The following is a 27,913-nucleotide window of genomic DNA, read 5'->3' as shown; positions in this document are numbered from 1 at the left end:
TTCAGCACAAGTTATTTGGTGTGTATCTCTTTCTATATAATGGAAAATTTACATTTTTAAATAGAGAAGTTAAAGGTTGAAGAAAATGTAGAGTGCATACACAATACATAAGCATGCATGCTAATTTATTTCTGAAAAATTATCTTAGAAACCTGCGTTTCTCCAAGTATTTTGGAGAATATTTAAGGGCCAAATTGAAACCAAAGCATGTGCTTGAAAAATATCTGCTGACAGAAGCCTGGTTTCTATGCCTGGGAAATAGGTGAAAGAACAGAAAAGAGTGCTTTTTAGTTTCTTCTTTGTGTGTGTGTTTCTAATATGTGGGGTTTTGTTTTTTAACCAGTAGATAAGGTTGGAAATGGATACTCTCAAACTTGCTCATGATGGTAGTGATTTATTCCAGGTGAGGAAAATGCATGCATTTCACTACCAGTGTATCCCCCTGGGATTGGGGTGGGTAGATGATTTGGAGAAGTAGACTGCTTAGGGTTGATTGGTTATGTTCTGTTACTTCTTTACAAGTCATTATTACTTTGTATCCTACATAATTTAGTGAAAAAAAAAGTTTTAATAGATTTGCCAGTCATATATGTGTATGTGTGCACTTGCTCACTCTCTCTTTCCTGAAAACATTTATCTGTTTCCCTTCCCTTCCCTTGCCTTCCCTCCCTCCCTTTCTCTCTTCTTTTTTTCCCCCTCCCATTTAAATAAGGGAAAAAGAAGGAAAACATCTTTCATAGCATTGTTAAGAATGCCTATGACTATAAATGATTTGTTTTGTTTCATGAAGACTTATGATTTAAATTACTTTTATATCCATTTTTAGTAAAATCACTAATGACATCTAGCAATTCACTGTTTATAATTTCTCATAAAGAAGAAACACCACTATTCAGTTTTCCTCTAGGAATAAAAAGTCAATGTTACATTAACACATGTACACTGAAGTTTGTATTCTAACATCTTTTTGTTTTTGTTTTTTTTTAACTTTCAGATGAAAATGATGTTGGAATATGACACCAGGTGTGTGATGTGAAACATTAATATTACTTTAGAGATTGTAACTTTACTTATCATTGTCCTAAGTTTGAGTTACTACACCAGAAATTAACAGGAAAAATTCACTGGAGCCCTTTGATATAAAATGTATTTTCAGAAAAACATCAAATCATTTAAAATTTACTTTGGAATGGAGACTTCATACTTAAAACAAACTTAGGGGAAATGAAATAATTTAAAAAGTTCTTTCAGCCATTGTGCACAGTTACTGTTGGATGTGATGGCCAGCACTGGGGAATCAGGAAGTCTGTAGTTTAAATTCTTCAGGATCAGATTATATCGCAGATTTTCTTTACACATGGTGTTAAGTACATATTAAGTGACTGCTATAACTTTCTTTTCCTTTCTTACCTTTGGGAATCTCAAGAACACAGCTTTAGCTTTCTTCTTATGTGTGTTATCTTTATATTTGTTTTTAATTTTCAAGAGTTTATACCTTCAAGCTACAGCATGACTAAGTATCCGAACAACCTTCTAACTTTCTTTAGTATATTGTGTTTTAAAAATTGTATAAATATCTACTGGCCAGGTTTTAAGAATTTGGGGCAGAAACCTTATGAAGGGATAGGGGAGATGTCATTACTTTTAGGTAAGATTAGACCAGGAGATGATGTTTTTTCATTTGTTAGTTTTGGGATCTTCCCCCCCCCCCCCCCCCGCTTCTGATTTCATCTTAGCATTGTTGAGATAAAATACATTTGCCCAAAATAAGGCCCAACAATTAAGATTTAAAATTGCCAGGGATACCAAAAGAGATATTAGAAGATTTTAAGTTTTAGAGAATGTTCAGTGACTTTTAATAAGCATAGGCTTAATTAAAGAGGTTGCGGTGAATGTCATTAACCAACTAACGTTTAAGTGCCCTAGCTTGTACTCTTGCTTTTTTGTGGAATGAAAAAAAGTGATGACTTAGTATGACTCTTTACAATGACATTGAAAATTATGAGCTATCTGTTTCTGGCTTGTCCTAGTTCTGCTTTTATTTCATCTGAAATGTATACTAAATCTGATGCCAGCACAAAGCTTGTCCATTTCATGTGTCTGTTTATCATTTGCATGATTTTGAGCAATAAACATTCCTTGACAACAGCATCACACTTTGTTTTTACCACCACTCATCTTTACTCCAAACAGGAACACAAATTGGTTTTTATCCATGTTAATGAAAAAAACAAATCCCTCTATTTCAATGAGTAAAACAGAAAAGCATGAGATGCTGGGAAGTCTGGAATCAATTAAGTTAGCAAAGTGTGTAGGAAAAAGACAGCAGACATGGAAAATGATCATATCAAAATGACTTGTTTTATAGAAATAGAAACTTGCAGACTAAATGGTGAATAAGAAATTAATTTAGGAAATTTGTTTATTTAATACTTTAATTTTATTTAATACATTTGATTTTCAAACTGTAGAATATGTATGTGAGAATACTCTTAGCCCTTATCTGAATGTGGGTCTGTGTTAATTAGTATTTACTTTGATCCCTTCTGTGCCGTATATGTTAACTGGCCTTAGAATAAGATCTGAAAATACAAAGATGAGAAATTACTTGAGCCAACTGCACAGAGTTGAAGAACAATACCTTCTAGGTGCTTAGAAGGCAAGACAAGACAATGCAGACTCCAGTGAATTGTTTTAGTTTGAAAATATGCACAATTGTATGGCAAATTAATACATTTCAGTGGTGTAGCCACAGGGAGTAAAATGTTAAGGAAGAATCCGATTTCTTTGTGCAATAATTGGAAGATCATGCTTGTTCTGGATGCTTCCAAATGTCCTCATTTTGACACTATTTTATTTTAAAATACTGTTAACTTCAAGGAAGTCCTGGCTCTTGTTTGTGCTTTGTCTTTTGAGATATGAGAGGAAATCAGGTGTTTTGAGGTATCAGTCCTTGGCCCAGGGATCCTTTTGTATATTCCAATAGAGTATAAAAACCTAAATGATATTGAATGTTCTTTTCTGTGGATGGTTATACCATTAACTATGTACTGTTCATCTGAATGAATCCTAATTTGTCTAGTTTCTGATGTATCTAACCAGATGACTTGACAGTGAATGCTCCTCCCTAAAACATAACTCGTTCTTATGCTTCTTCGGCATCTCCTGCTTTGAGTTTTCCTCAGAAACCATTACTTTTTCATAGATTCAGATCTGAGGAGAAATAAAGTAGACCATCATGCCAATTACGTTAACCTCTGGGAACAAAAATGCTTATTGATTGACCTTCACAAACAACTTTAAAAAAGCTCCAAAGCTGGGCTTCCCTGGTGGCACAGTGGTTGAGAGTCTGCCTCCCGTTGCAGGGGACACGGGTTCGTGCCCCGGTCTGGGAAGATCCCACATGCCGCGGAGCAGCTGGGCCCGTGAGCCATGGCCGCTGAGCCTGCGCGTCCGGAGCCTCTGCTCTGCAATGGGAGAGGCCACAACAGTGAGAGGCCCACGTACCGCAAAAATAAATAAATAAATAAGTTAATTAAATAAAAAGCTCCAAAGCTTTCTAATTATTGGGAAAACCTGTGAAAAGATGATTGGGAGGCGAGAAGTGGGCAGAGGGTAGGCATCTAAGTAGAAAGAAGCCTGGCCTAACAGTACAGAGACCAGGTTTTCCTTTTTGAGTCTTAGTTTCAGATGATCTTGCTTTAATTTTATTTACCTCTTTGGTTCTTTCTAACCCCACAGGTAAAATGAACAGGGTACTTATGATCCAGTTAAAGCACTTTTAGAAAGCTATAGATATTATGGAAGTGCAGAAGAGTCATATTATTTACTTCAGATTAACTGAAAATGACCTTGAGGAAATAATACTCACTTGTAGACTAAGCAAAGAATTCTATGGCAATTTTTCATCTCTGCATTGAGCCAGTTTGACCAAATTATCAGACAGGATATGGACAGGTGCCACTGCACTCAGCTATTTTCCCTTTTGTGAGAGCTCTGAGTTGAATGTTTCTCTGGGCAGCTTTGCGAATGTTTCTCACTGCAGCTTTTTCTGAGAGTGGCATCTGGCAGTAGATTGATTTAACCAAGTCTGAGGTTTGCTCTTTTCAGAATGTGCTCTCTAGGCAGCTTCTATGTGGCTCTGACATGACCACATACTGCTGCTGCTTTTCCTGCCTTCCAGCACCACTTATGAGGCTAAGGCATTCTGACACCTGCCATTTGGAACCTTTACTTGCTGAAAAATGTCAAGATTTTCAGACAAGATGAAGACAGATATAACTGATCATTCTTCCCTTTCTCAGGAATAGGCTGAGGGCATTTGTTCATAAATGGATGAATTGCTGAAGTGGTATAGTTCTGTTAGTTTGGAGAGAGGCATACCGATTTTGTACAGAAGAGTCAAAGGTGTTTGTTTATGTGTTCTTATTCACCTTTGTACCTATTTGGCATGATACTAATTTGCTGTTAGTATAAGCAAAGGTTTTAGTGATTAGTTTTTTGGATTTTATGGGATAAATGGTAAGAGCTGGGGGCAGGGGGTGCAGTTGTCCTTGCACCTTATTGTTATCAAGAACCTCACTAGGAAATTGCAGATTTTGGAGGATGGGCTTCTGTTATGATCATATTGTCATACAGATACACACACTGATGACTGTCAGATTTTAAATGACCAGGAGTAAGACCTCCTGCTTGAGGTCCTTGCTGCTGCTTCTTCCTTTTTTTTTTTTTCATTGAGCCTTAGTGTTCTAAGACCAGAGGACTGATTGCTAAATAAGGACAGGAAAAGTAGTGTAACCTGCTGAGTTTGTTCCTCCTAGTAACTGGTATCTAACTGGTTGAAGAAGGGACACTGGTTGAACACTGTTATAAAATGAAGGCTTAAAAAACTATTAACATTATTTTGCTTATTCCTACCTTTCAATCTTATGGATAAATTATAATTGGCTGTATGCTCTTGAGTAAACTCTCTGCTTTATTTCTTACATCTTGATCTTTATCTTGGATCTCAGGGCCAGTAACATCACAGAGATGATGATAGCTTAATTTTATGTAATTTGGGAAAGATGTTCCAATAACTTTAGTTATTTTGAATTGCAAAAAATGTAAAAAGGTTGGATGAGATGCCCTGTAAGTTTTATGAGGGGCCAGACAATGTTGAGAGACTGTGGATCACTTGGGAAACTATATTCTCTGACATCTCTTTGGACACCTTCTTAAGTGGCTTTGAGCAGCTCAGTGAAAAAAGGAGAATGAGTTTTGGCCAACAAGCTTCTTCCTTGTATTGTAATTTATAAAGACTAGTAGAATAATAAAATCCATCTCCAGCAACTGAAAGGCAATGAGGACTAACGGCTTTTATGAGCAGGGTCCATGAATTAGAACATAAATATTTGAAAACATTTCATAGCAGAAGCATGGGAATTCTTCAGTATACAAAACTTCTTGCTTTGGGTCCTAGGATGACTTGGATTATATAAAGAAGGATTGTTGTTGCAAATTTAAATGGGTTTTCTTTATCTTTTAACTGGATCCTTCTTATCATTATAGTTTTTCCATAAAATCACAAAATCTGTATCTTAGGTCATGGTTATAGAAATAGTGTGTTCATATAAGCTTCTTTTTCTTATGATTTGTTTTGTTATGATTTGTGGACATGGATAATCATCAAGAGGTAAACGTGTAGTAATTTGGGTTTCACCCTGGAAATGAATCATCTTAATATTGCTTATACCTGAATCAAACATATCCTATATTTTCCTGAAGTATGTTTTATACATTTGCAAGTTATGGTCCTAGACAAGATTTGAATTTTAGCTGCCATCTTTGGGCTCCTCTTCACTTAAGGTACAGTGAATTTTCAACAAAGAAAGGGCTGTACTGGTATATGAATTGTTTTAAAATGCCCTGACGTGAAGACTAATAAAAATTTCTAAATAAACCAAATGTATCTTTCAGGTAATATGCTCTTTTTCTATAATATCTTCTATGGTGCACCGTTTATCTTTATTCCCATTAGTTTGTAAGGTGGACATATTTCTTATATTCTTAAGAACGGTGTCAAAAGCCATGGACTGACCAATGCTTCTGAAAATGCTAACACGGGTCCATGTTCTTTAATGCCAGCATGCCATCCAGTGTTCCCAGGTAGGCCCACCTGCAGCTGAATCTATTCATTCCATAATGTATTAAAGCCAGTAAGTTGCAAGTTCTCTTTTCCCTCTCTCATAAAAAGAATAAATATGTTTAGGATGGTAGTTCTGATAGGCTTTGCTAAAACAAAACAAAACAAAACAGAAAAGCAGATACTATGCCTGACATTTACATATTGCTTATTGCAGATGGAAACCACTAAGCTTTCACATTTTTCAGGGGTTTACTATTTCTTTTGAATTTTTGAGGCATTTTTTGTTGTTGTTGAGAAAAGCCAGCATAAAGCACTTTTATTGCAATAATAAAACTTGAAACTCATATGTAGTGTGGAGGTAGGGGAGTAGGCAGCAGTTTCTCTCACCACATCACTACACAGGACAGCAGAGGGGTGAGAGGGAGAAGCCAGGAAACTCTGAGATCAGCAGGGGGAGCTGAGCATCAAAAAACAAGAGATGTTGAAGCTGTGATGACCAGCATCATTTTCTTAAGCCAACACTCAGGGATTTGTCATGATGGCTGAGCTTTCATGGGTGTTAAGTGTCTACAAACAGCGCCTTCAATTTAACTTTTGATTAAAGTTCTTAAAATTTAGGAAGTGGAGCTTGGATAGCGAGGAGATTACAAAAGTCCTGAATATCCATTAGAAAAACCACAGGATGGAAAGAAAAAAAAAGCTAGGCCATGAAGAAGGCTTCAGAGGTCCCTGCTAGCCCAGGGACAGACCCTGTAGTGTCCAACGTCTCAGTGAAAATGATCTGCTTTCAAAAGGCAGAGGGTTAAGGGGAGGGGAGGGTGGGGCAGTGGAGGCCACTTTAGTTTGGGGTCGGGCTTTTCATTCAACCCGAGGATGTCTCTCAACTTGGAGAATAATTTGGTCCTCAAGAGCGCCTCAAATCAGCTATGGCTCTGCAGCGCAGCAGCAAGAATGTTTAATAGATACATATGATAGATAAAACTTTCATCCAAAATAAAATAAAATAAAGATTCTTGCACCCCACACACCAGTTCCTATTCTGAAGTCAACCCATTACTTGTGCTGTTAACACTTGACTAGTACTTAACTGGAAACCTAGATCCAAAGGACTGAAACTCAGTCTTCACCCCAAAATGAAAACAAACTAAAATGAGTAACTCGAGGTTTATGTAATGTAGTTCAGCTCAACATACCTGCCAGGAGAAAGGGGAAGAGCAAAGCTGGTGACGGAACACATTCAGCCAAGGAAGATGCTTATACAAAGAGTGTAGTGGAATTTCAGGAAAAGCTCCGTATGGACTTGCTGTGCGCATCTGGAGGCACCAGATCCTTCCATGGCACATCCAAGAACGGGGAGCTCAGGGAGGAGGCCATTCCTGTCATTCCAGTTTTAGAAGCTCCACGTCAAGGATGAGAGTGGCATTTGGTGGGATGACGCCTGGGTGCCCAGTGGCACCATAGGCATAGTCTGGGGAGACAGTTTGGCTCTCTGACTCACGCTCATCTGGGCAACCCTTTCTTCCCAGCCTCAGATCACCTCCTTCTTGCCCAGCACAAACTTAAAGGGCTTGTTTCTGTCCCTAGAGGAATCGAATTTCTTTCCATCTTCAAGCATCCTGGTGTAGTGCACCACGCAGGTCTGGCCGTGCTTGGGGGAAGGTGTGCCCGACTCTGGGGGAGATGGTCTCCTCCCTCCACTGCCATGGCGGAGGAGGCGGCGGACGCTGGGCAGCGGGCGGGCGGGTGGCGCGACGTGTGGAGTGGACCGAGAGTGGGCCTGGCGGCAGCGCCGCCCCTCTACTTTATCCCATTGCACAACGGCGCCGCACGCACGCGCCACCGCATGCCCCACCTGAGGCTTTAGAACACTGGCTCTCAAAGTGTAGTCCTAGACTTCATCAGTATTCAAAACTTTTATGTTTCAAAAGACCATTAGGAAAATGACAAACCAAAAATTTGGAGAAAATATTTGCAAATCATGTATCTGATGCAGGACTTGTATTTAGAATACATAAAAACACTTATAAGTCAATAATAAGGAGACAAGCCAAATAAAAATGGGCAAAGATTTGAACAGATATTCTACTAAAGAAGATTAGGAAAGGCCAACAAAGACATTGAGTAAGTGTTCACATCATCAATGATTTAAAAATGTAAAATAAGCCAGAAGTAGATACCACTTCATAACCACTAGAATAGTTGTCAAAAAGGCAGCAGCAAGTATTGTCAAGGAAATGAACAAACTGGAGCCCTTATTCATTGTACTTAGGCAGTTTCTTAAAAAATTGGACATGAATTTACAACCCAGCATTTCCACTCCTGGGAATATATCCAAGAGAAATGAAACATAAGTCTACACAAATATTTGTAAATGAATGTTTATAGCAGCATTATTCATAATACCAGAGAACTTGGACCAACCCCAAATTCTATCAACTGGTGAATGGATAAACAAATGTGGTATTGCTAGAACAGTGGAATACTATTCAGCAATAAAAAAGAAGTACTGATACTATAGAATGAATGAATCTCAAAAACATTATGCTAAGTGAAGAAGCCAGACAGAAAAGACCCCATATTTTATGATTCCATTTATATGACATGTCCAGGCAGGTGAATGTATAGAGACAAAAAGTAAATTAGTGGACACCTCGGGTTGGAGATGGGAATGAGGGCTGCAAATGGGCACAAAGGATCTTTTTGGATGGAAATGTTCTGAAATTGGATTTTGGTGATGATTGTACAGCATTTGCTAAAAGTCATTGAATTGTATACTTAAGATGGGTGAACTTTATGAAATGTAAGTTATACCTTAATAAGACTTTAAAATCTATGTGGTCCCAGCAGCATCCGCATCACCAGTGAACTGGTTAGAAATGCAAATTCTCAGCGCCAGTGAAGCAGAAGCTCTGGGGGTGGAGCCTGGCAATCTGTGTTTTAACAACCTCCGGCAGATTCTGATGTAGGATTAAGTTTGATAACCACTTGAGAATCAAGGAAGGTTAAATGGAGATGTGAGTAGTTTTGGTACAGCTTATGTACATTCAGTCTACCCTGTTACTGTAACTGTAGGAAAGGTTTGAATTAAGGACTGTTGTAGTAGAGTTAAAGAAAATTACAGGGCAGTGGGAGTAAAAATAAACTAGCCTTTCATGTTCTTGATATGACCCTATGAGAAGCTTTATGATTGTGATGTTTGTGTACCACATATATTAGTAAATTCCTGTGTTCTTTTAGGTTTGCTGTTACTTAACAAACATAGCATAAACAGGTTCATTTGCCATAACGACAGTGGAAGTTTAGATCCTTGAAAGGAATTATTTCTCCTAAATATTTACACAGTGTAATATAGCAGAGCCAGAAATGTGCAGTGATCCCAAGAAAGTAAAGATCTGACCATAGATAAAGAAGTAAATGGAGCAGCCAGCTGAACTGAACAACTCATTCTCTCCCTCCATCTGTTCAGTGTACTTTTGAAAACCACGATTAGAAAAAGTGGTTGATCTAGAGTCGTCATCTTACATTTGGCCTGTGCTTTCAGAGTTTGTTTTTTTTTTCCCCTAGCATTATCTGGGTGGCCAAAAGAAATTCTAAAGTTTGAGGCTGCCCCAGAAAAGAGCCTGATGATTCAAACTGGAGACTGCTGGTTGGTGAATGTGTTAAGTGAAGTTTGTAGATAGGGTCCCTTCAGTGGGCGGTGATGACTTCTGCAGAGGTATAAGTTCACGTCAGAGGAAAGTAGAGGTTGGCAGGGTGGGGGGTGGGAGGCAAAAACAAACATCAGACAAGGGAGAAAAAGAGGAGTGAGTAACAGGATGTGAAAACTGATAAAAATGTACGTGATTTATTAGTGGAGTCCACTGAGATCTTTAGCAGTAGCATTTGGAAGAATATTAGGGAATGTAGCACAAACCATTGTTACTTCCAAAACTTAATTCAACTGTAGGTAAAAAGAACTGGGCTGTTAGTTGCTGGCAAAGTGTATCTTGGCTTCTGTCTCTCTAATTATTTTATTTCTCATTATCTTTTTCCCTTTGCTTCTCTCCTTTCTTTTTTGTTCTTTCTTAAAACTCTTAATAATTCACATTTTATTATTTAGCACTTATTATTAGCAAAATATTAGAATATTATAACCCTCTAAATTAGTAATTCTGATTCTGACTTCTGTTATTGGATGGATAATAAAGGAATAAAATATCTTGCAATAAGTTTCATTCTGAAAAGTCTATGCCGTAGCAGTCTGAATTCCACTTACTTATTAGTGGATAAATTCCTATAGATGTACTTAAGCTTAAAAAAAAAAGGGGTAGAAAAGAAAAAAATAAACAAACTTCTCCCTTTGTAAGAAAACTCTGCGATTCATACTCTTAGATTTATATCTAAATGTAGAGTTGCATTTGAACGAGAATAAACAAACACAGATAATCTGTTATTCTATGAGTAAATACAAGCTGAGTACCTAAAAATTTGACCGTTTTGGAGTTAACTGCAAGAATCAGGAGAAGCATACTTTTTGGTATGTTTGGGGCAGTAGGGATGGCAGGTAGGTTAACATCATGTTCTTTAAATCAGGACATTTCAAAATGTTGATGAAAGCACAAAAATTAGATCAGTATTTCTTCCTTGCCCTCTTAGTTTTTGGGAACTCGTTAGTAGCGAACGTGGGATGCTTACAGTACTGCTGCAAACAACAGCCTCTTTCACAGTTAGTGTTCCACTCTTTTTTTTTTTTTTTAATTAATTTTACTTTTTTGGCTACGTTGGGTCTTCACCGCTGCACGTGGGTCCTCTCCAGCTGCGGCAAGCAGGGGCCACTCCTCCCCGCGGTGTGCACGCCTCACATTGCAGTGGCCTCTCCCACTGCGAAGCACAGGCTCCAGGTGCACGGGCTTCAGCAGTTGTGGCTCACGGGCTCCAGAGCGCAGACTCAGCAGCCGTGGTACACGTTCTCAGCTGCTCCGGGGCATGTGGGATCCTCCCGGACCAGGGCTCGAACCCGTGTCCTCTGCATTGGCTGGCGGACTCTCAGTCACTGCGCCACCAGGGAAGTCCCAGTGTTCTGCTCTTCAAGGCTGCTTTTCGTGTCTTGGTTCAGTGGGGCCCTTGTCCTTGTGCCTAGTCTAACACCACTTAGGCATCAGGCCTTGTTGGTTGCTGCTGTGACTTTTTTCCTTGAGCTCCCTTTAGTGGTATTGTGCAGTACTTGTAACAACTTCATGGTGGACTCAAACATAGATGGGGGAAAAAAAAAGGAGGAATTTTTGTTTTTAAAAGGAAAACAAGACAGTGAAGGGAAGGGAGAAAGAAAATAAAAGGAATGCTTACCCTGGAGAGTGGTGGAGACCGACAATTTCTGCTGGTTTCATTCTTTGTCAGAAACTGCTTCTACCTCAGCAGAGGGACTCAACCTACAAATGGAGAGAAGCTCTCCGTCTTTGTTCTTCAGTTTGTTGATTGGCTTTCCCCTTGATGGCATTTGAAGGTACCAGTGATTTTGTCAAATTGAGTGGCCCACTGACAGCAGTAGAAGTGATTTAAGTGTAATATTTTGACACATTGTGGTACATTGTAGCAGCTCAGCATCATTGTGAACATAAACCAGAATCAGATTCTCATGTAGAATGAATACTATTGTTGTGTTTATGGCCCAGAAGAGTCGGTAGCTGTTACTTTGAGGAACCCCAAATTCCAAATTACAGCTCTGTTTGGTAGTTGCTAATTTGGGTTTGTCCTTTTTAGGTTTCTTTTGTGGCTAGAAAGTGTTCATCTGATATGCTATGAGACACTGAAGGAAAAGTAGCCAAGGGAATTCTGTATTGTTGAAATACTGCTCTGTGGATGTGATAAGATGTCCATCCCGGGATATACTCACCCTCTGTTTGGTAGACATTTTAAGTTCTCACAGGCTTGTTATGGGTCCTCTGTGTAAATAATTACTATACCATTGCTAGACTCGTTCTCTTTGGAAAATGCTCATTCTTTGAAAGATAGCTTAGAATTTTTTTTTAAAAACTGTGATAGTTGGAGAATGGCTTCTAACTGGTCTTCCACCAGATGGTGCTAGTGTTACATACCTACATATAAATTTGGTGCCATTGAAATCTTGAGGTGGTGTACTTCTGCTCTTTTTCTTTTTCACCATATTTTGCCTTTAGTGTTCTTTTTTTTCACACACACTACTTTCCTGGCATACAACTGTGTCACCTCACACCTTTTCTGTTGTGGGTAGTGAATTGATTGTGCCGTGGTGTTCATGAAGAATAACTTGGGGGTTGGATGCACAGGCCAAGGGCTAAGTACAACTTAAGAATGTATATTGTATGTACTTTCTTATAAAATTTTTCATTGTGCATTTGCTTTTTATATGACCTGTATGTACAAATCAAGAGTTATTCTTGACCTTTCTTTCATGTTATAAAACAATATCATAAAATATTATTTGAGGTTTCCTAGGAGTCATGTTTGGAAGTTATTACTAACAAATGATATATTTACCCACATTTAAGTTCAAAATAACTTTGATAACTTTAAAAGAAAGTTTGATAAAAAAAAAATGTTGGCTATTATGCAATATTGGATCTCCTGGCCAGGTAAATAATGGTCATTTGAAACTTAAATTTTAAACTTTTTCTTTTTACAAATAAATATTACAGTTATTGCAGAAAAATTTAAAGAAATAAGAATTCTTTTAAAGGAATAACTCACAGTTAAGTACTATTAATATTAACATAAACCTTTTTTTCTTTTGTATATACCTATATTTTAAAAATATCAAAGTTGGTCTCATGTCTTAGTTTTATAACCAGCCTTTCCACTTAATACAACAGTAATTTTTAATGACAGTATAGGTTTTCATTAAAGAACTCTTTAATGATAGGCATTTTGGTTTCAGTTTCTTTTGGTCAGAGCTATGCTGTGATGAATAGCGCTGTTTAAGTTTTTGTGTAAATTAAAATTTCCTTCATATAAATTCTTAAAAATTTAATAGGCAGTTCAGAAAGAATGCATATTCTTGTGACTTTTGATCTATATTTTCAAATTACCATCCAAAAGAGTTTTACAGTTTAAATATCTTTAATAGTATAGGATTTTATTTGTTTCCCTGCTTCCTTATCATCACCAGATTACCTTAGTTTTTATTTATTTTTAATTAAAAAAATTTTTTTTTTGGCTGTGCACATGGCTTGCGGGATCTTAGTTCCCCAACCAGGGATCAAACTCGTGCCCCCTGCACTGGAAGCATGGAGTCCTAACCACTGGACTGCCAGGGAATTCCCATGTTAGTTTTTAAAGTGACTAGGTATTGCTCATTTGAGGCTCCCTGAAATGACAATTCATCACTAAATAAAGGAATTTAAAATTGCTTTGATTTTTTTTTTTTTTTTTAGAAATAAGTATCCTTTAAACATTAAACCCTAGAGCCCCTTTTATTTATGGTGGTTTGGTTTTTGGCCTTGTCTCCTATCCCCAAAATACAAACAGCTATCCTTTCATACTTCAAAACAGGTTCTCATATGCAAAGCAAAAAATTAAGATCTGTGTTGATTAACTTTTTATAGCATTTTCTGTTACTTGTTGAGAAACTTAGGTCATTTACCTACCCTCTCTTCATATGAATGTTTCTCAGCCTGAAAATTTGGAAAAACTGTTTTTAGATGAATTATTTTTAAAACTTTAGTGAAATGAGCTGTGCATTTAGTATCGGAGCTTTTTAGTACCTATTTTTTTTGGTGGGCAGAAGGAAAAGGAAGCTTCTAGATATTGGTAACACTTAAGCAATTCTAGTATACTTTTATAAAAAATGAGAAATCAGTTTTTATTAATTTAAGCAAATATATCCTGGCTGATTTTTGATAGCTTACTAAATATTAATTGTGTTTTCATTTAAGTAGGTTAACTTTGAATTGAATTTTCTTGTTAACATAGGAAGCATGCAATTTATTTTAAAATAAGAAAAACAAAAAAGCTATTTTCATATTTGGGAAATAAGAAGAGGGGAGGAGACTCATACAGAGGCTTCAAGCAACCTTGTAAATGAATGTGAAAACTATTAGCCCAATAACTTAAAAACAATAAACAGCTAGTTTTCCTCTCTCATGAAAAAAATTCTCCCATCTCAATTTGGCAAAAGAAATTGCCATTCTTTTACTGTCAGAATGAATAGGCACTGTAAGAAAAGTACTTGCAAGCGTGGTTTTAAAAGATTCATCAGCATACAATTTATCTTGGTAGAAGAGACTTATAAACTGTGGAGATATAAATTCTGTGGTTTAAACAGATATTTGTTTAAAAAATAAAGTACATTGTATTGATAAATGATCAGATTTATGTAACAGCATTGAATTTTACTTGAGATAACAAAAATTGGCATTTTTAACTTGCAGGGTTTTTGTTAAAATTTTTTAAATGAATTTAAAAGTAAATCCATCTATATTGTGGGCATTTCACTTGTTTTTTAGGTTATGAGTGTGTGGTTTATATGTATATATTTTCAAATTAAAAAGCCTAGAAAGACTCTAGAAAAGTGCTGAATTAGATAAAGTGCTTTAAAAATTATCAATTTAATTCTAGAGAATTAGCACATTAACACATAGATCTGGTAAAACGTTAAGTCCAGTGATAGCTTCTGAAGTGTACTTTCATATATTTAAAGTTTGATATACCATATGTATCTATTTAGGCATTTGTCTAAACAAACAATTTGAAAGGGCTTCAAATACTGTAATAATCTCGAAACCTTTGAGTTCAGTTAGAACTGTGTCAGTTAAATTCCCCCAAAATTATAAATTTTACTCAGAGTCTTGTCTGCTTTATGGCAAAGTAAATAAAATAATCAAATTGTTAAGATTATGAGCCTAATTAGTTTACACCTGAGTGAAATTTGTTTTGTGACATATAATACGTATTAAATGTTAGATATCTGTATTTTGTGCAAAGTTTACTTTTGCTTTCCTCAAAATATACTAGAGATAATTGGAATAATTTTCTAATAGTTTATTGAGAAACTTCCTAATAAACAGAAAGTGCCTTGTAAAATCTAGCATACTTTCTACTTAATGTCTATCCTTGAACTCTAAATAAGAAAGAAAAAAGGAAGGGGGGAAAGGTTATAACTTTTGTTCTTAGCAGCTTCTCCTGGAAAAAATCATCACCACTCCCAGCTTGATTTCTTTCATTTAACTCTTGCCACATATACTTCTTAGATCCTTATATGTTTTATATTGAAGTAATCAGTGTTGAGCTTTTTCTCTTCATTTAGATTATTTAAGCATTCTGATCTGTGCGTAGTACTGAACAGTTTATTGGACCCATGCTGTCTAGTAACTAAAGCATATGAAATTTACTGCATTTTGTATTGATTTAATATTAATGTTAATCTAAAATCTTTGGGTGCAGCGTGTCACATCTGTTTTGTATTCCTCTGTTTAAAAGAAGTGGCAATTTGGTATTTGGAGGAATATTTATTATCTGAGTGTTTTTCTTTGCAAAGTTTCCCTCAGTCTTTTGAGAATTATAACTTCCAAGAGACAGTGAATCACCCAGCAAATTCTCAGGTACCCAACTGCTGAAGCCCACAGTTAATGGGAATTTTTATTTACCATTTAAGTTCCTTTGCTCAAACAGAGGTAATTTTGGAGGCTTCTGGCAATGCCAGAAAATAAATTTGTGGTAAGATTTTTTTAAATATTCTTTTCTCTGCACTTCACAGATACTCTGGTTTTTTAGAAAAAAATTTGTTAGGCTGAGCGTTCATTTGTGTTTGAAACCAAATTTTCCATGGCTGATGGCTGACTATTCTTATTTATCCTAAGTTTCATAAAGGGCTTGGTTTTGTGCTTTGTACATAATATGCACCTCTTATTGTATCATGATGATGCTGTTGATGACGAACAGGATGAGCAGCCTTGCTTTTCAGTTGCAGAGTGTTCATTTTGCCTATTATGAAATTTGGGTTAGTAGATCTTGGTTGCAAAAGATATAAATCTTCTCGTTGCCCCCAAATAATCTTCTCAAGTCTCTGTGGTTTATAATTGTTGTCAAAGTTCAATCAAGAGCTCTTCAAAGAACTCTTTGGAGTAGCAAACTAACTGTTTCACATTTTACTTATCAGTGTTGAGTTGTTACAGTGGGGCAATATGTTAAAAGTTATCTGCTCAACTTGTCTCACAATTGAAGTAACTACTGAAGAGCAGAGAATGGGAGAGGTTTCTAAGAGTGGGTTAAAAATTAAGCACTAACATGTTTCTGCTTTTGAATTGTGACATCTAGATGGTCACATGGTAGAGAACCAAAGGTATTGTAAATACTTAAAGTAGATGATATTTCTTTACGTATTATATCATAAAGAAAGCCTCTAATTTTAAGATGTTTGGTAAACTGTACAAATGTCAACCACTATACAACCGTCGTCTGTAAGAGAGTGCTGCCATTGTGGATTGTAAAGTATATGGAGCCAAAGAAGAAAGGAACAGGATGATATGTGTGATGCTTTGATTAAAGAAATGATGAAATGAAGTGGTTTAACACCTGCCTGAAGTGGTATGTTTCAAGTTCACCAAAAGGATGATTTCAGACCCTCTTGAAAAGAAGTGGGATCCTGTCTGATCCCCTTCCTTTTCACATTGTGGTTGTTAATTATAACCAAGTAATAATAATGGCAATGTTTATGGCAATGGTTTTTTGTGTATATCCACATATGCACATATCCACACACATGTCTGTGCTTCCCAAGATGCTTTAGAATGATTCAGATGGGAGTCATAAATGTCAGTCAATAATGGATTATAAACACAAGAGGAGCTAAGTATTCTGAAAATTTTGATGTTGGCATCATGGAGGAGTATCCATTGTGTTCATTTATAAACTCTCTCTTAAACAATGACTGAATGAATTCATTATGGATTTAAGCCTGTGTATTTCCTATGTGTAGAAAATAAGCATTGCTTAATCACTTTATGTTAATGTAAAATTAAATAGTATAGGTATCATTGAAATATAAAGAGAGTGCTTTGCCCTGCAGTTTTCTTTTCTTATAATACCTAGTCTCATTCATTTATTTTCTTGGGGCAGGTAGAAATTTTGGAAAATGATATTCCCCTTTTCTTTCTTTTCAGTATCGTCAGTGAAGCAGGAGCATCAGTCTACAGTGTCAGCCCTGAAGCTAATAAAGAGATGCCAGGACTGGACCCTAATTTGAGAAGTGCAGGTAAGAAACTGTGGGTCATCACTAAAGCGTGTGATTTTGATATTTTGGACTTGTATTTGTAGCAAGCAATATATTTAAATATCGAAGAAATTTTAGAAGATACATTGCAGTCATGTTAGAAAGAAAGTGTTTGATTGGAATAATACTGGGAATTATGGAAAAGAAGTAGAAGAATACTGCTTTTAAAGAACACTGCATAGTATTCTAGAGTGTGGTGAAAAATTAGCCCAAAACATCTTTAGTAAAATTAAATGCTAGAGAGTTAATAGTAAAAACAATAAAATACTCAGTTCTCTTATTATTATTGCAAAATATTACTTATTACAGCTTTTTGTTGGAGGAAAGTAATATATTAACATAAAATATTTAAAGTGCCAATGTATAAACATGCACAGACTTTCAGGCTATAGCTAAATATTTGTTAAATGACCAGTTTCTCTTGCCTTGCTAATAGGAATTGTCATTACTGTATTGTTTAAATCAGCCTGATTTGATTTTAGTTGTATAAAATTGCTTTGATTTCTGTGATGTGGAATAGTTTAAATCTTGTGTGTGAAGAAATTAAAGATATTTTGAGGGTTTCCTGGTGGCACAGTGGTTGAGAATATGCCTGCCAATGCAGTGGACACGGGTTCGAGCCCTGGTCCGGGAAGATCCCACATGCTGCGGAGCAGCTAAGCCCATGCACCACAGGTACTAAGCCTGCGCTCTAGAGCCCGGGAGCCACAACTACTGAAGCCTGCGTGCCTAGAGCCCATGCTCCGCAGCAAGAGAAGCCACTGCAATGAGAAGCCTGCAACGAAGAGTACTGCAATGAAGAGTAGCCCCCACTTGCTGCATCTAAAAAGAAAACCTGCGCACAGCAACAGAGACCCAATGCAACCAAAAATAAATAAATAAATAAATTTATTTTTAAAAAAGATATTTTGGTACATCTGATGACAATAATTGGTATCACAAGCAAAATATAGATCTGGTCAGAGCATTTTTCTGTGTAATAGGTGGATATTTAGACTACTTTGTTAGAAGTGGCTTGTGTATGTGTGTTTACTGATTTATTATTATTATTTTTTAATGGACGTATAGTTGATTTACAATATTATATTAGTTTCAGGTGCACAGCATTGTGATCCAGTATTTTTACAGATTATACTCCATTATAACTTCTTACAAGATAATGGTTATAATTCCCATTGCTATACAATATATCCTTGTTGTTTATCTATTTTATATATAGTAGTTTGTATCTCTTCATCCCCCAGTTTGGGGAAATTCCAAATTAGGGGAAATAGACTTTTTGTTTAATTTTTTTTCCTTAAATATTCTCATCAAATTTCATTGACTGTTCTTGAAATCTACACCTGGTGATATGTATTTGAAAATTTTTGCGTTAATCTAAAGTTAAAAACTTCTTTTTTGGTCCAAAAGAACTTGTAGTTTCCCTTCAGTTGTTCATTCGACGACACAGTCCCCTGACTAACATGATCATCTTTTCTTTTTTCTTTTAAAAATATTTATTTATTTTATTTATTTATTTTCTTTTCATTTCTTTGGCTGCTTCGGGTCTTTGTTGTGGCACGCAGCCTTCTCTCTAGTTGTGGCATGTGGGTTTTCTCTCTCTAGTTGTGGCGCTTGGGCTCCAGAGCGCTTGGGCTCTGTAGTTTGTGGCACGCGGGCTCTCTAGTTGAGGCGCGAGGGCTTAGTTGCCCCAAGGCATGTGGGATCTTAGTTCCCCGACCAGGGATCAAACCCACGTCCCCTGCATTGGAAGGCAGATTCTTTAGCACTGGACTACCAGGGAAGTCCCCTAAAATGGTCATCTTTTCAAACTCAGATCCCAGCTCAAAATCTTGCTTCTTCAGTGAAGCTTTTCTCTGTCACATCAACTCAGTGTGGTCTCTGCCTCCTTGCCATGTTCTCTTTTGGTACTTGCCTTGTAATAACAATAGTAATAATAATAATAGGAGGAGGAGGAGGGAGCTGCTAACACTAATCTTCTTTAAGCACTTAATATATATGAAACATTGTGGTAAATACATTGCCAGGATTATTTTATTTAATCCTCACAATTGCCCTATGAGTCATTTATTATTCCCACTTTACAGATGAGGAAACCAAGGCTTAATGAGGCCGCGTAGCCAAGTGTGTACATAATATTTATATACGTTACTTCTGTAATAAAAGGATACTTTTCTTTATAGAAAATAAAATTCAGAGCCTCCCAAGTGGGCACTGAAAGGTAATCATCCAACAGGGCATTAGAAAAATATTATATAGGAGGTGGCAGTTCCTCAGACTTCCCTTTGCTAAGGGGGCTGCTATTTCCTCTTCACCACTGGCCCATGTGGGTGCATAACTGCCACAGTATTATAAGGGAACAAGATCACAACGTTCTAACAAGACTCTATGAAAATAGGAAATAATAAAAAGGGGAATTGGTATATAGTCCTAATTACTCTGATTTCAAAACCTAGTTGTGTCTTCAGTTTGTGATTCACTGCAGTTGTGCCATTTTTCTTTGTCTTAGCTTGTTTCCACATTGGCAGTGACTATGTTTGATCCATATCAACTCAAAACACCTACCTAGACATTCTCAGTCTTCAAAGTCTGGTCCTGGAAGCAAATATTGAAATTAACTGAGAGTCTCCACTCTTGGCTTTCTAGGCCCCACTTCCATTTCAGTTCCTTTTTTCTCACTAGGCATCTTTCTCTTTCCTAGTGATTGATGCCTGGGATGACTTCGTACTTCATCTGAGACCTGACCTATCTATGGGTGTGGGTTTTACCTTTCAACCCTCCATAAGTTTACCATATCAAATATAACAGAACCTCAACATTCATACAAGTGTTAAACATATGTAAGAAAATGACCTTTATCTTACTACATCTTCTTGACCAGTTTATCAGCTTATTGAAAACAGAAGTTATCCTTATATATGCTTACATTCCCCTCATAATAAATTCATTGTACTGAGACAGTTTAAATTGGATGGATAGAATGGTAGATAGTTGGTATTAAAAAGATTATTATGGATTTCTGATTTAAAATGAAGATTAAATATACCTGTTACTCCTTCACTCTCTTCTGAAATCTCATTAAAATGACAGTAACTTGATAGAATGAAGGCATAAACTTACTAGGACAAGGAGAATGGGAGAGGAGATAACAGCAACAATAGTTTTGAAGCTGGAAACCGGATGAGATCTAGCCAACTTGAGAAAGTGGAATACTGAGACAGCATTGTAGAAAACAGAGCTAACCTGAAATAGATCGGAGAAACCCTAAAGACTCAGGAAATGCACTAAGCACCTTTAGAAGTATCTTGGGAGGGCTGAGAATGGGTCTAAAATAAGAGGATTGATTGAAAGTCTGTTTAAAAAACAGTGAGATCAAGTTAAACATAGAATATCATATAACCCAGCAATCCCACTCCTTGGTATATACTCAAAAGAATTGAAAACAGGTACTCAGCAAATACTTGTACACAGATGCTCATAGCAGCACTATTCACAATAGCCCCAAACTGGAAACAACCCAAATGTCCATCAGCAGGTGAATAGATAAACAAAATGTGGTCTATCCATACGATGGAAGAGTATTTTCAGCCATAAGAAAGAATGAAGTAATGATACATGCTACAACATGGATGAACCTTGAAAACATGCTAAGTGAAAGAAGCTAAACACAAAAGGTCACATATTGTATGATTGCATATATGTGAAATGTCCAGAATAGGCAAATCTGCAGACACAGAGAGCTGATTGGTGGTTGCCAGGGGCTGGGGAGAGGGGACAATGAAGAGGGACTGTTTAATGTGTACAGGGTTTCCTTTGGGGGTGATGAAAATGTTTTGGAACTTGATAGAGGTGGTGGTTTGCACAATGTTGTAAGTATACTAAATACCACTGAATGATACACCTTAAAATGGTTAAGTTTATGTTATGTGAATTTCACATCAGTAAAAAAAGAAGAAATGAATTAGACCTCCCATTCCACACAGTTGAGTAACTGCCCTTCTTCCACTTTTGCAGAAGACTGGAGAATTGTTCTCTAGAGAGGGTTAAACTGAAGGTTTCTACACTGGAGGACATGGGTTATAGGTGAGAGTGGGAATACCTAATAAAAAAAAAGAGAGATTAAATAATTATTGACATGCTGTTGTAGATACCTTATGTGGGAGACTAGGGGATTCTGACTAACACAAGAGAAAACACCTAAAGAAACTGAGATCAGAGATTTCACAAAGAAATGGCCAAATCACCCTATAGTGAAGCCCACAGTTGACAAATCTCACCTTTGAGCAAAGCACTTACAGTCAGCTTTTTAGTACCCTACCCCTGATGGAAAGTCTAGGGTCACTTAACATGTAAGGAAAACTTATGCTATTAAAGACAGATGCCAAAATATGGGTGGGAGGTGGGGTGCACTACATGGAAGAAATAGAGACTATACAGAAAGAAGAAAAATAAAGAAAAAGTTTGATATCCTTAGAGAAAAGATATTTCTTTCAAATTTAAGGGTATATTTGCATGAAGTAAAATTCACCCTTTTTAGATACACCATCTATGAATTTTGAAAAGCTTGTACTAGTCAGGTAGCCACAACCACTGCAATCAAGATATAGAGTATTTATATTAGGTCAACAGATTTGTCAGCTCCTTATTGAAAAATGTAATTACTAATTAGAGGATCAAGATTATAATAAATTTGCATTAAGAGCATTAAAACTACATTTTAATAAGCTTTTTAGTGAAAAAAAGTCTAATTTGAAGTTGTTGAATGAAATAAGACAGCATGGGGATTCCTCTGTTGCTGTCTGATGGCAAGAGGAAGTATAAAAAAGAAGTGAGTATTGGACTTTAAAAATAAAGATTTCCACTTTGATATTCTCAGATAACAGAGTAAGGCAAATTTTAAAGAGAACACAGTTTAGTACAGTCTTTTAAGCAATACATTTATTTGCTCTAGAAGCTTTAAGCTTCTATGCATTTCATGGAACTGAAGACCAAAACCAATAGAACCCCTTTTGTCCTTTGGATATAAGATACCTTATGAATGAGGGGGAAATGTTGTTTTCAGTGCTACTGCATATGGCTCTCTGGTTGCTTACCTTTTAGGATGATAATCTTCACTCAGTCGAAGCTCCTTTTCCCTGCTTTTTACTGTCTTCCTTTACACAATATGTTTCATTACCGTTTAACAAATTACCATTTATTAAAAACGAAATTCCTATATGTACTTTTTTCCCTTTTTCCTTGGTCTGTCTAGTCTGCTACAACGCAAGACTCTTTCAATTACTGTGGCTTATAATATGACTTGCCTTAATGTTGTTTTTAATTGCACTTGTCCTATGCATTTCTTTCTTTCTATGTAAACTTTAGAGCCATTTAACTAATATTTTTCAAACTCTGTAGAAATACAGTGAAATTCCATTAAATTTATACCTTCATCCAGGTTATGCACATTTTATTTTTCTTACTCACCTGCAGTACACACACACACACACACACACACACACACACACACACACACACACACACACACTCTGAATGGATTCTCCTTCATGATATTTTCTTATTGGTTGTTGATGGCATATGGTGGAGCATCAGTTTTTGTCTGGGTGTCTTGACACCAGCCAACTGATTGAAATCTTATTCTGATATTTTTTCAGTTGACTTGCTTGGGTTTTCTAAGTAGACAGTCATCATCTGCAAGTAATAATAATCTAGTTTCTGTCTTTTGAGTAATTATACCTTCTTTCTTTTCTCTTCCAATTGCGTTAACTAGAACTTCCTAAACAGTGGTAAATAGTCGCAGTGATACAGAGAAATGTTGACGTTACATGTGGGCAAAATAGTCAATATTTGCCATACATTTGGACATACTGCATTTAAAAAATACATAACAAGTTCATTGAGATATAGTTTACATAGCATACAGTTTACCCTTTTAAAGTATATGTCATCATTTTTTAGTATAGTCAGAGTTGTAACTATTGCCGCTATCCAATTTTAGAATATTTTCATCGCCCCTAGAAACCCTGTACCCATTAGCAATCGGTCCCCCTTCCCCTCTTCTTCCCAATCTCTGGAAAACACTAATCTACCTTCTGTCTCTATGGATTTGCCTATTCTGGATATTTCATATAAATGGAATCATTACAATATGAGGTCTTTTGTGATTGGCTGGCTTCTTTCACTTAACATAGTGTTTTCAAAGTTCACTCATGCTGTAGCATATATCAGTACTCCATTCCTTTGTATTGCCAAATAATTTACCATTATACAGGTATACCACATTATATTCATCCATTTATCAGTTGTTGGATATTTGGGTTGTTTTCACTTTTTGGCTGTTATGAATAATGCTGCTGTGAACATCCATGTACAAGACTTTATGTAGACCGTTGTTTTCATTTCTTTTGAGTATGTACCTAGGAGTAAAAACTTGGGGACATAGGGACATAGGGTAACATGTTACATAAGTAACATGTTCCAGAAGTCTTTTTGACTTCTTCTGCTATACTTTCCTCACCATTCCTTCTCTTGCTCTTTTACCATTTCCTCCTTCTCTTTTCTGTCTCAAAATATGAATGTGCCCCAAGTTTTGGGCCATGATTCTTGCTCCTTCTTCTTTTTTTTTTATCAGCAGTCTATTAAACTCCTTTTGCCTGAACTACTTATCTGTCTGTTACTTTCAGAAATCTGTTGTCAGCCTGATCATTATTACTGTTTATTGCATAACCCTTCTCTTGATTATCCTGCCAGCAGGAAAACAACACCATCTTTTCTCCAAAGCCTGAGCATACTACTTTTCGAATTCTACTTTAAACAATGTTCATCTCTCTCCCTCCTCCTGCCTCCCATCTCTTTCATGCTTGGGTTTCTATGCTACACAGAATGAACAGCATCTGAAAGTGAAATGCCAATTCTAGAAATATTAGATCTATGTCGGGGGTTGTTTACTGGGTACAGTGTAACTCCAGAAGCCATTGGGACTTATTGTAGAATTAATATGTCATCTAGAAGCCATCATTTTTAATCCATTGTTGCTAATATTTAGCAATATTAGGATGAACAAAGGATACACTGGCAGTGAACTCTTAGGAGGGAATCCAGTAGAAAGTAGTTTAAAAGCCTTTTGTGTATTTTAGAAATGTTAAAATATGGGCTCTACTCACACAATTTCTAAGTTTAGGTTTTCATAATGTGGGTTTTCCTGAAGGTGTAGATTTGAGAGATTTACCTATTATTGATATACTTTTATTGAATTTCTAATATTGCCTTCCTACACAGCAAACGTTCTGATGCCTATTACCTTAACTTGGCCTACTGTTGTGGGTTGTTTTTTTAATCTGAAAATATTTTGGCAATGTATGTACGTGTTTGAAAATCACTCTTATTGTATAATATATGTAAAGGCTAGAATAAAGAAATAATACAGTTGAGTTGTCCCTTGGTATCCACAGGAGATTGGTTTCAGGACCCGTCTCAGATACCAAAATCCAAGGATGCTCAAGTCCCTTATATAAAATAGCATAGTATTTGCATATAACCTATGCACATCCTCCAATATACTTTGAATTATCTCTAGATTACTTATAATACCTAATACAATGTAAATGTTATATAAATAGTTGTAAGTGCAATATAAATAGTTGCTGAGAGCAACAAATTCAAGTTTTCCTTTTTGGAACTTTATGGAGTTTATTTTTCGAATATTTTTGATCCATAGTTGGTTGAATCTGTGGATGTGAAACCCACAGATATGGAGGCCTGACTGTTTGGTTTTAGAGGATATCAGGTATTTCTCTGGTGGCATATGTTTTCATATGACTATATATGTGGTTATTAAAGGAAACCATTTCTCCTATAACCTGGCATGCTTGCACTAATTAACTTTTTATGAGATTTGATGAGAAAGGTATATGTGAAGGCCTTGGAATCCCCATCTCTTCTGTGGGAGAAATAGGCAGATTGTAAAACATCAGCTTATTGCTCTCTAAGCTTGCTTTGCAAGCTGCCATTGTCACTGTCTGTTAGCAGCAATAATAAAAGATATGAAAAAGACTTGAATGTGCAGTGAACTTTATGTTCACAGTAGATCTTATCTCTGATGAGAGGTGGCACAAATCAGTGACTGGAGAATCTGATAGTTACTTCTAAGAAGTGGCTTCTTTTACCAGACCTTGAACAGTTTAACATGAAAACAGGCATGGGGTTTCCTTTAATGGCCTTAATGTTTTTACTTAATGAATTTATATTTCATCCAACCTTCTGTATGAGTAGGTGACACTGACTAGCTTTCATGTGTTTAGAAAATAAAAGCTGTTCATTTGTAAACACTCAATGCAACTAAATTTCTTTTCTCTAACTAAATCTATCTTATAAGCTAAATTAGTTATGAGATTTTGTTAATAACATATGGCTTTTAAAAAGATGATAATAAATGATGACTAAATAAAAATCATGACACGAAGCATGTTTAAAGTTAACTCTCAAGTCTCTTAAAAATGGAAAGTGATGGTCAAGAAAGGGATGTAATTAGGACTGTGCATGTGTTAGGAACAAGCAGTTGGGACGCAGATCACTTCTCAGACTAGTCTTGCAATCATATTCAATGTGATTCAAGAGTATTCACTAGTCAACTAATGATCTCTGATTGCAATAAGATATGATTCTATCATTTACTCATCTTTATCAGGATCTAGTCCTAATAAGCATATTTAATGTACAAATGTGTAGCATGTTTATAGCAATGCAGGATTATTTAAAAGTAAAACAAATATCTACTTGTTCTTTAAAGTGTGAGGTGCCCTACTATACTATATTTAAAGAACGAACAGGTAATTGTATAAATATAGCAACTAAGTGTTTTATTTGTTTTTCTAAATGTATAACCCTTTCAATGTGTTTGTGCTCAGGAATACCTAGGAGTTCTGGTCACATAATTAATCCTGAAATTTTGCAGTCACTTTTTGTGTGGGGAAAAAAAAAGGAACTCTGAAACTTGGTTAAATTGTTGGCCTCCTTGGGGGGGAGGAATAAAGAGGGATAACTATGCATTATGAGGAACTAAAATAATAATTATCTGGATACTGCTTTTACATTAAGCCATACTTGTTTTCTGATTCTGTTTTTTCAGTTTCCATAGCAAGGCGTGTACAAGATCCATTAGCTGAGCTAGTGAAAATTGAGCCGAAGCACATTGGAGTTGGAATGTATCAGGTAAAGCAGTGTGGATCATTTAATTTGTGAAATCCATCAGTACAGAGACAGTACTCAAACTTGGCATAGTAATTGTCAGTGGGAATAAGTTCCCATTTTCAAAGGTTATACAGTTTGTGGAAAGGTAGTTAGGTGTTATAAATTATTCAGGAAGGAGGGAGTTTTTTTTTCCTGGTCTTTATGATTTTGATTAAGGTTTATAATGGACTATAATCAGTTTAAAGACTATTAAAACTCTAGGTATGACTAGTAACTTAATCTGAAGAGCCTCTCCTTTTAACGTCGCTATAAAAATGGAAGGGGTGTGGAGAAAGGGGGGGGGGGGTTGCCTCTTTTTCTAAACCAGTATGAGCTATTGATCTTTATTGATCTTTCAGGAAGAAGCCTTTGGTACCTACTGTGATTTTTTTCCTGTTTTCATTCCTATTTGAGTATTATAGTTAGTTTTTGGTCATTGCCCAGTATGAGCTAAAACCTTTCATTTTTGTTACTGTGTAGTAGTAATAGTGCTTCTTGGTGTTGCTGCTGTATTTTCAGTTCTTGAGATTGTGTTCCTTAGGCAATTGAGGGCAGCACTAAATCTTGGCAAAATGAATCCATGTTGGCTTAAGTCGTCTCCAGAAACCTCAAGTTGAATTATTTTCTCTTTGATGAAAGTTCTTCTTAAGCCTGAAATAGAATATTACTCTCTATATAATTTTCATGAGATTTGAGTGATAGGTACTATACTTTCTCTAAGGAGATATTATATGAAGTCATGGAATCTGTGGCCACTAGAAATGGAAGAGACCTTTGAGATCATACAACCCTACCCTCCTCATCTAACAGGAAGAGAAGCTGTGTCCTAGAGTAGTTAGGATTTTTACCCAGGCTCACACTGTCAAAGCCTGGACTAACCAGTCATATATTGGGACTTAACTGGAGTTTTCCCATTGTACAGCAAGTTAGACCAAGAGGCATCCAGACCTTTAACTGGACTTGTTCACTGGCGAGGATGCTTCCTAAAGGGACTGATCTAGCTACAGATAGATAAAATGCCTAGTAACTAAAGAGTATACCTCTTTTAGCAGTTTTATTATATAGGCATCATAGTTAAGAGAAATTATATTAATTCAAGGTGAAGTTATGGAAGTTATGGAATACCTCAGTTCCTTAGTGAAACAAAGGAAAGAGAAAGTCAAACTTATAGAGCCCAGGAGGCTAATAACTTATTGGCATCAAAGTGGTCTTTAAGTAAATAGCAGGGACCTAGTCTCCAGATTTGGATTCAGAGATAGCATTTAACGTGAAAACAGTTTGGAATTCATTCCAACAGCAATGAGAAGTAAAGGAAGAGTTTTAAGCAGAGGAAT

At 36.3% G+C, this 27,913-nt stretch overlaps 1 protein-coding gene and 1 pseudogene across 1 annotated transcript in view; one reads left to right on the top strand and one right to left on the bottom strand.

Annotated features, from left to right (window-relative positions):
• SRBD1 (S1 RNA binding domain 1) overlaps nucleotides 1–27,913 on the top strand; it is a 243,634-nt gene that overhangs the window by 109,108 nt on the left and 106,613 nt on the right. The window contains exons 15-16 of the mRNA XM_007459965.1: nucleotides 17,242–17,333; nucleotides 26,479–26,561. Coding sequence (XP_007460027.1) covers nucleotides 17,242–17,333; nucleotides 26,479–26,561 — 175 coding nt within the window. The remainder of the gene's footprint in view (nucleotides 1–17,241; nucleotides 17,334–26,478; nucleotides 26,562–27,913) is intronic.
• Nucleotides 7,507–12,269, bottom strand: LOC103068366 (peptidyl-prolyl cis-trans isomerase FKBP1A pseudogene; annotated as a pseudogene).

The sequence above is a fragment of the Lipotes vexillifer genome, unplaced genomic scaffold (assembly GCF_000442215.2).
Source record: "Lipotes vexillifer unplaced genomic scaffold, Lipotes_vexillifer_v1.1 scaffold666, whole genome shotgun sequence".
Taxonomy (NCBI): domain Eukaryota; kingdom Metazoa; phylum Chordata; class Mammalia; order Artiodactyla; family Lipotidae; genus Lipotes; species Lipotes vexillifer.
This window is presented reverse-complemented; position numbering and strand designations above follow the sequence as displayed.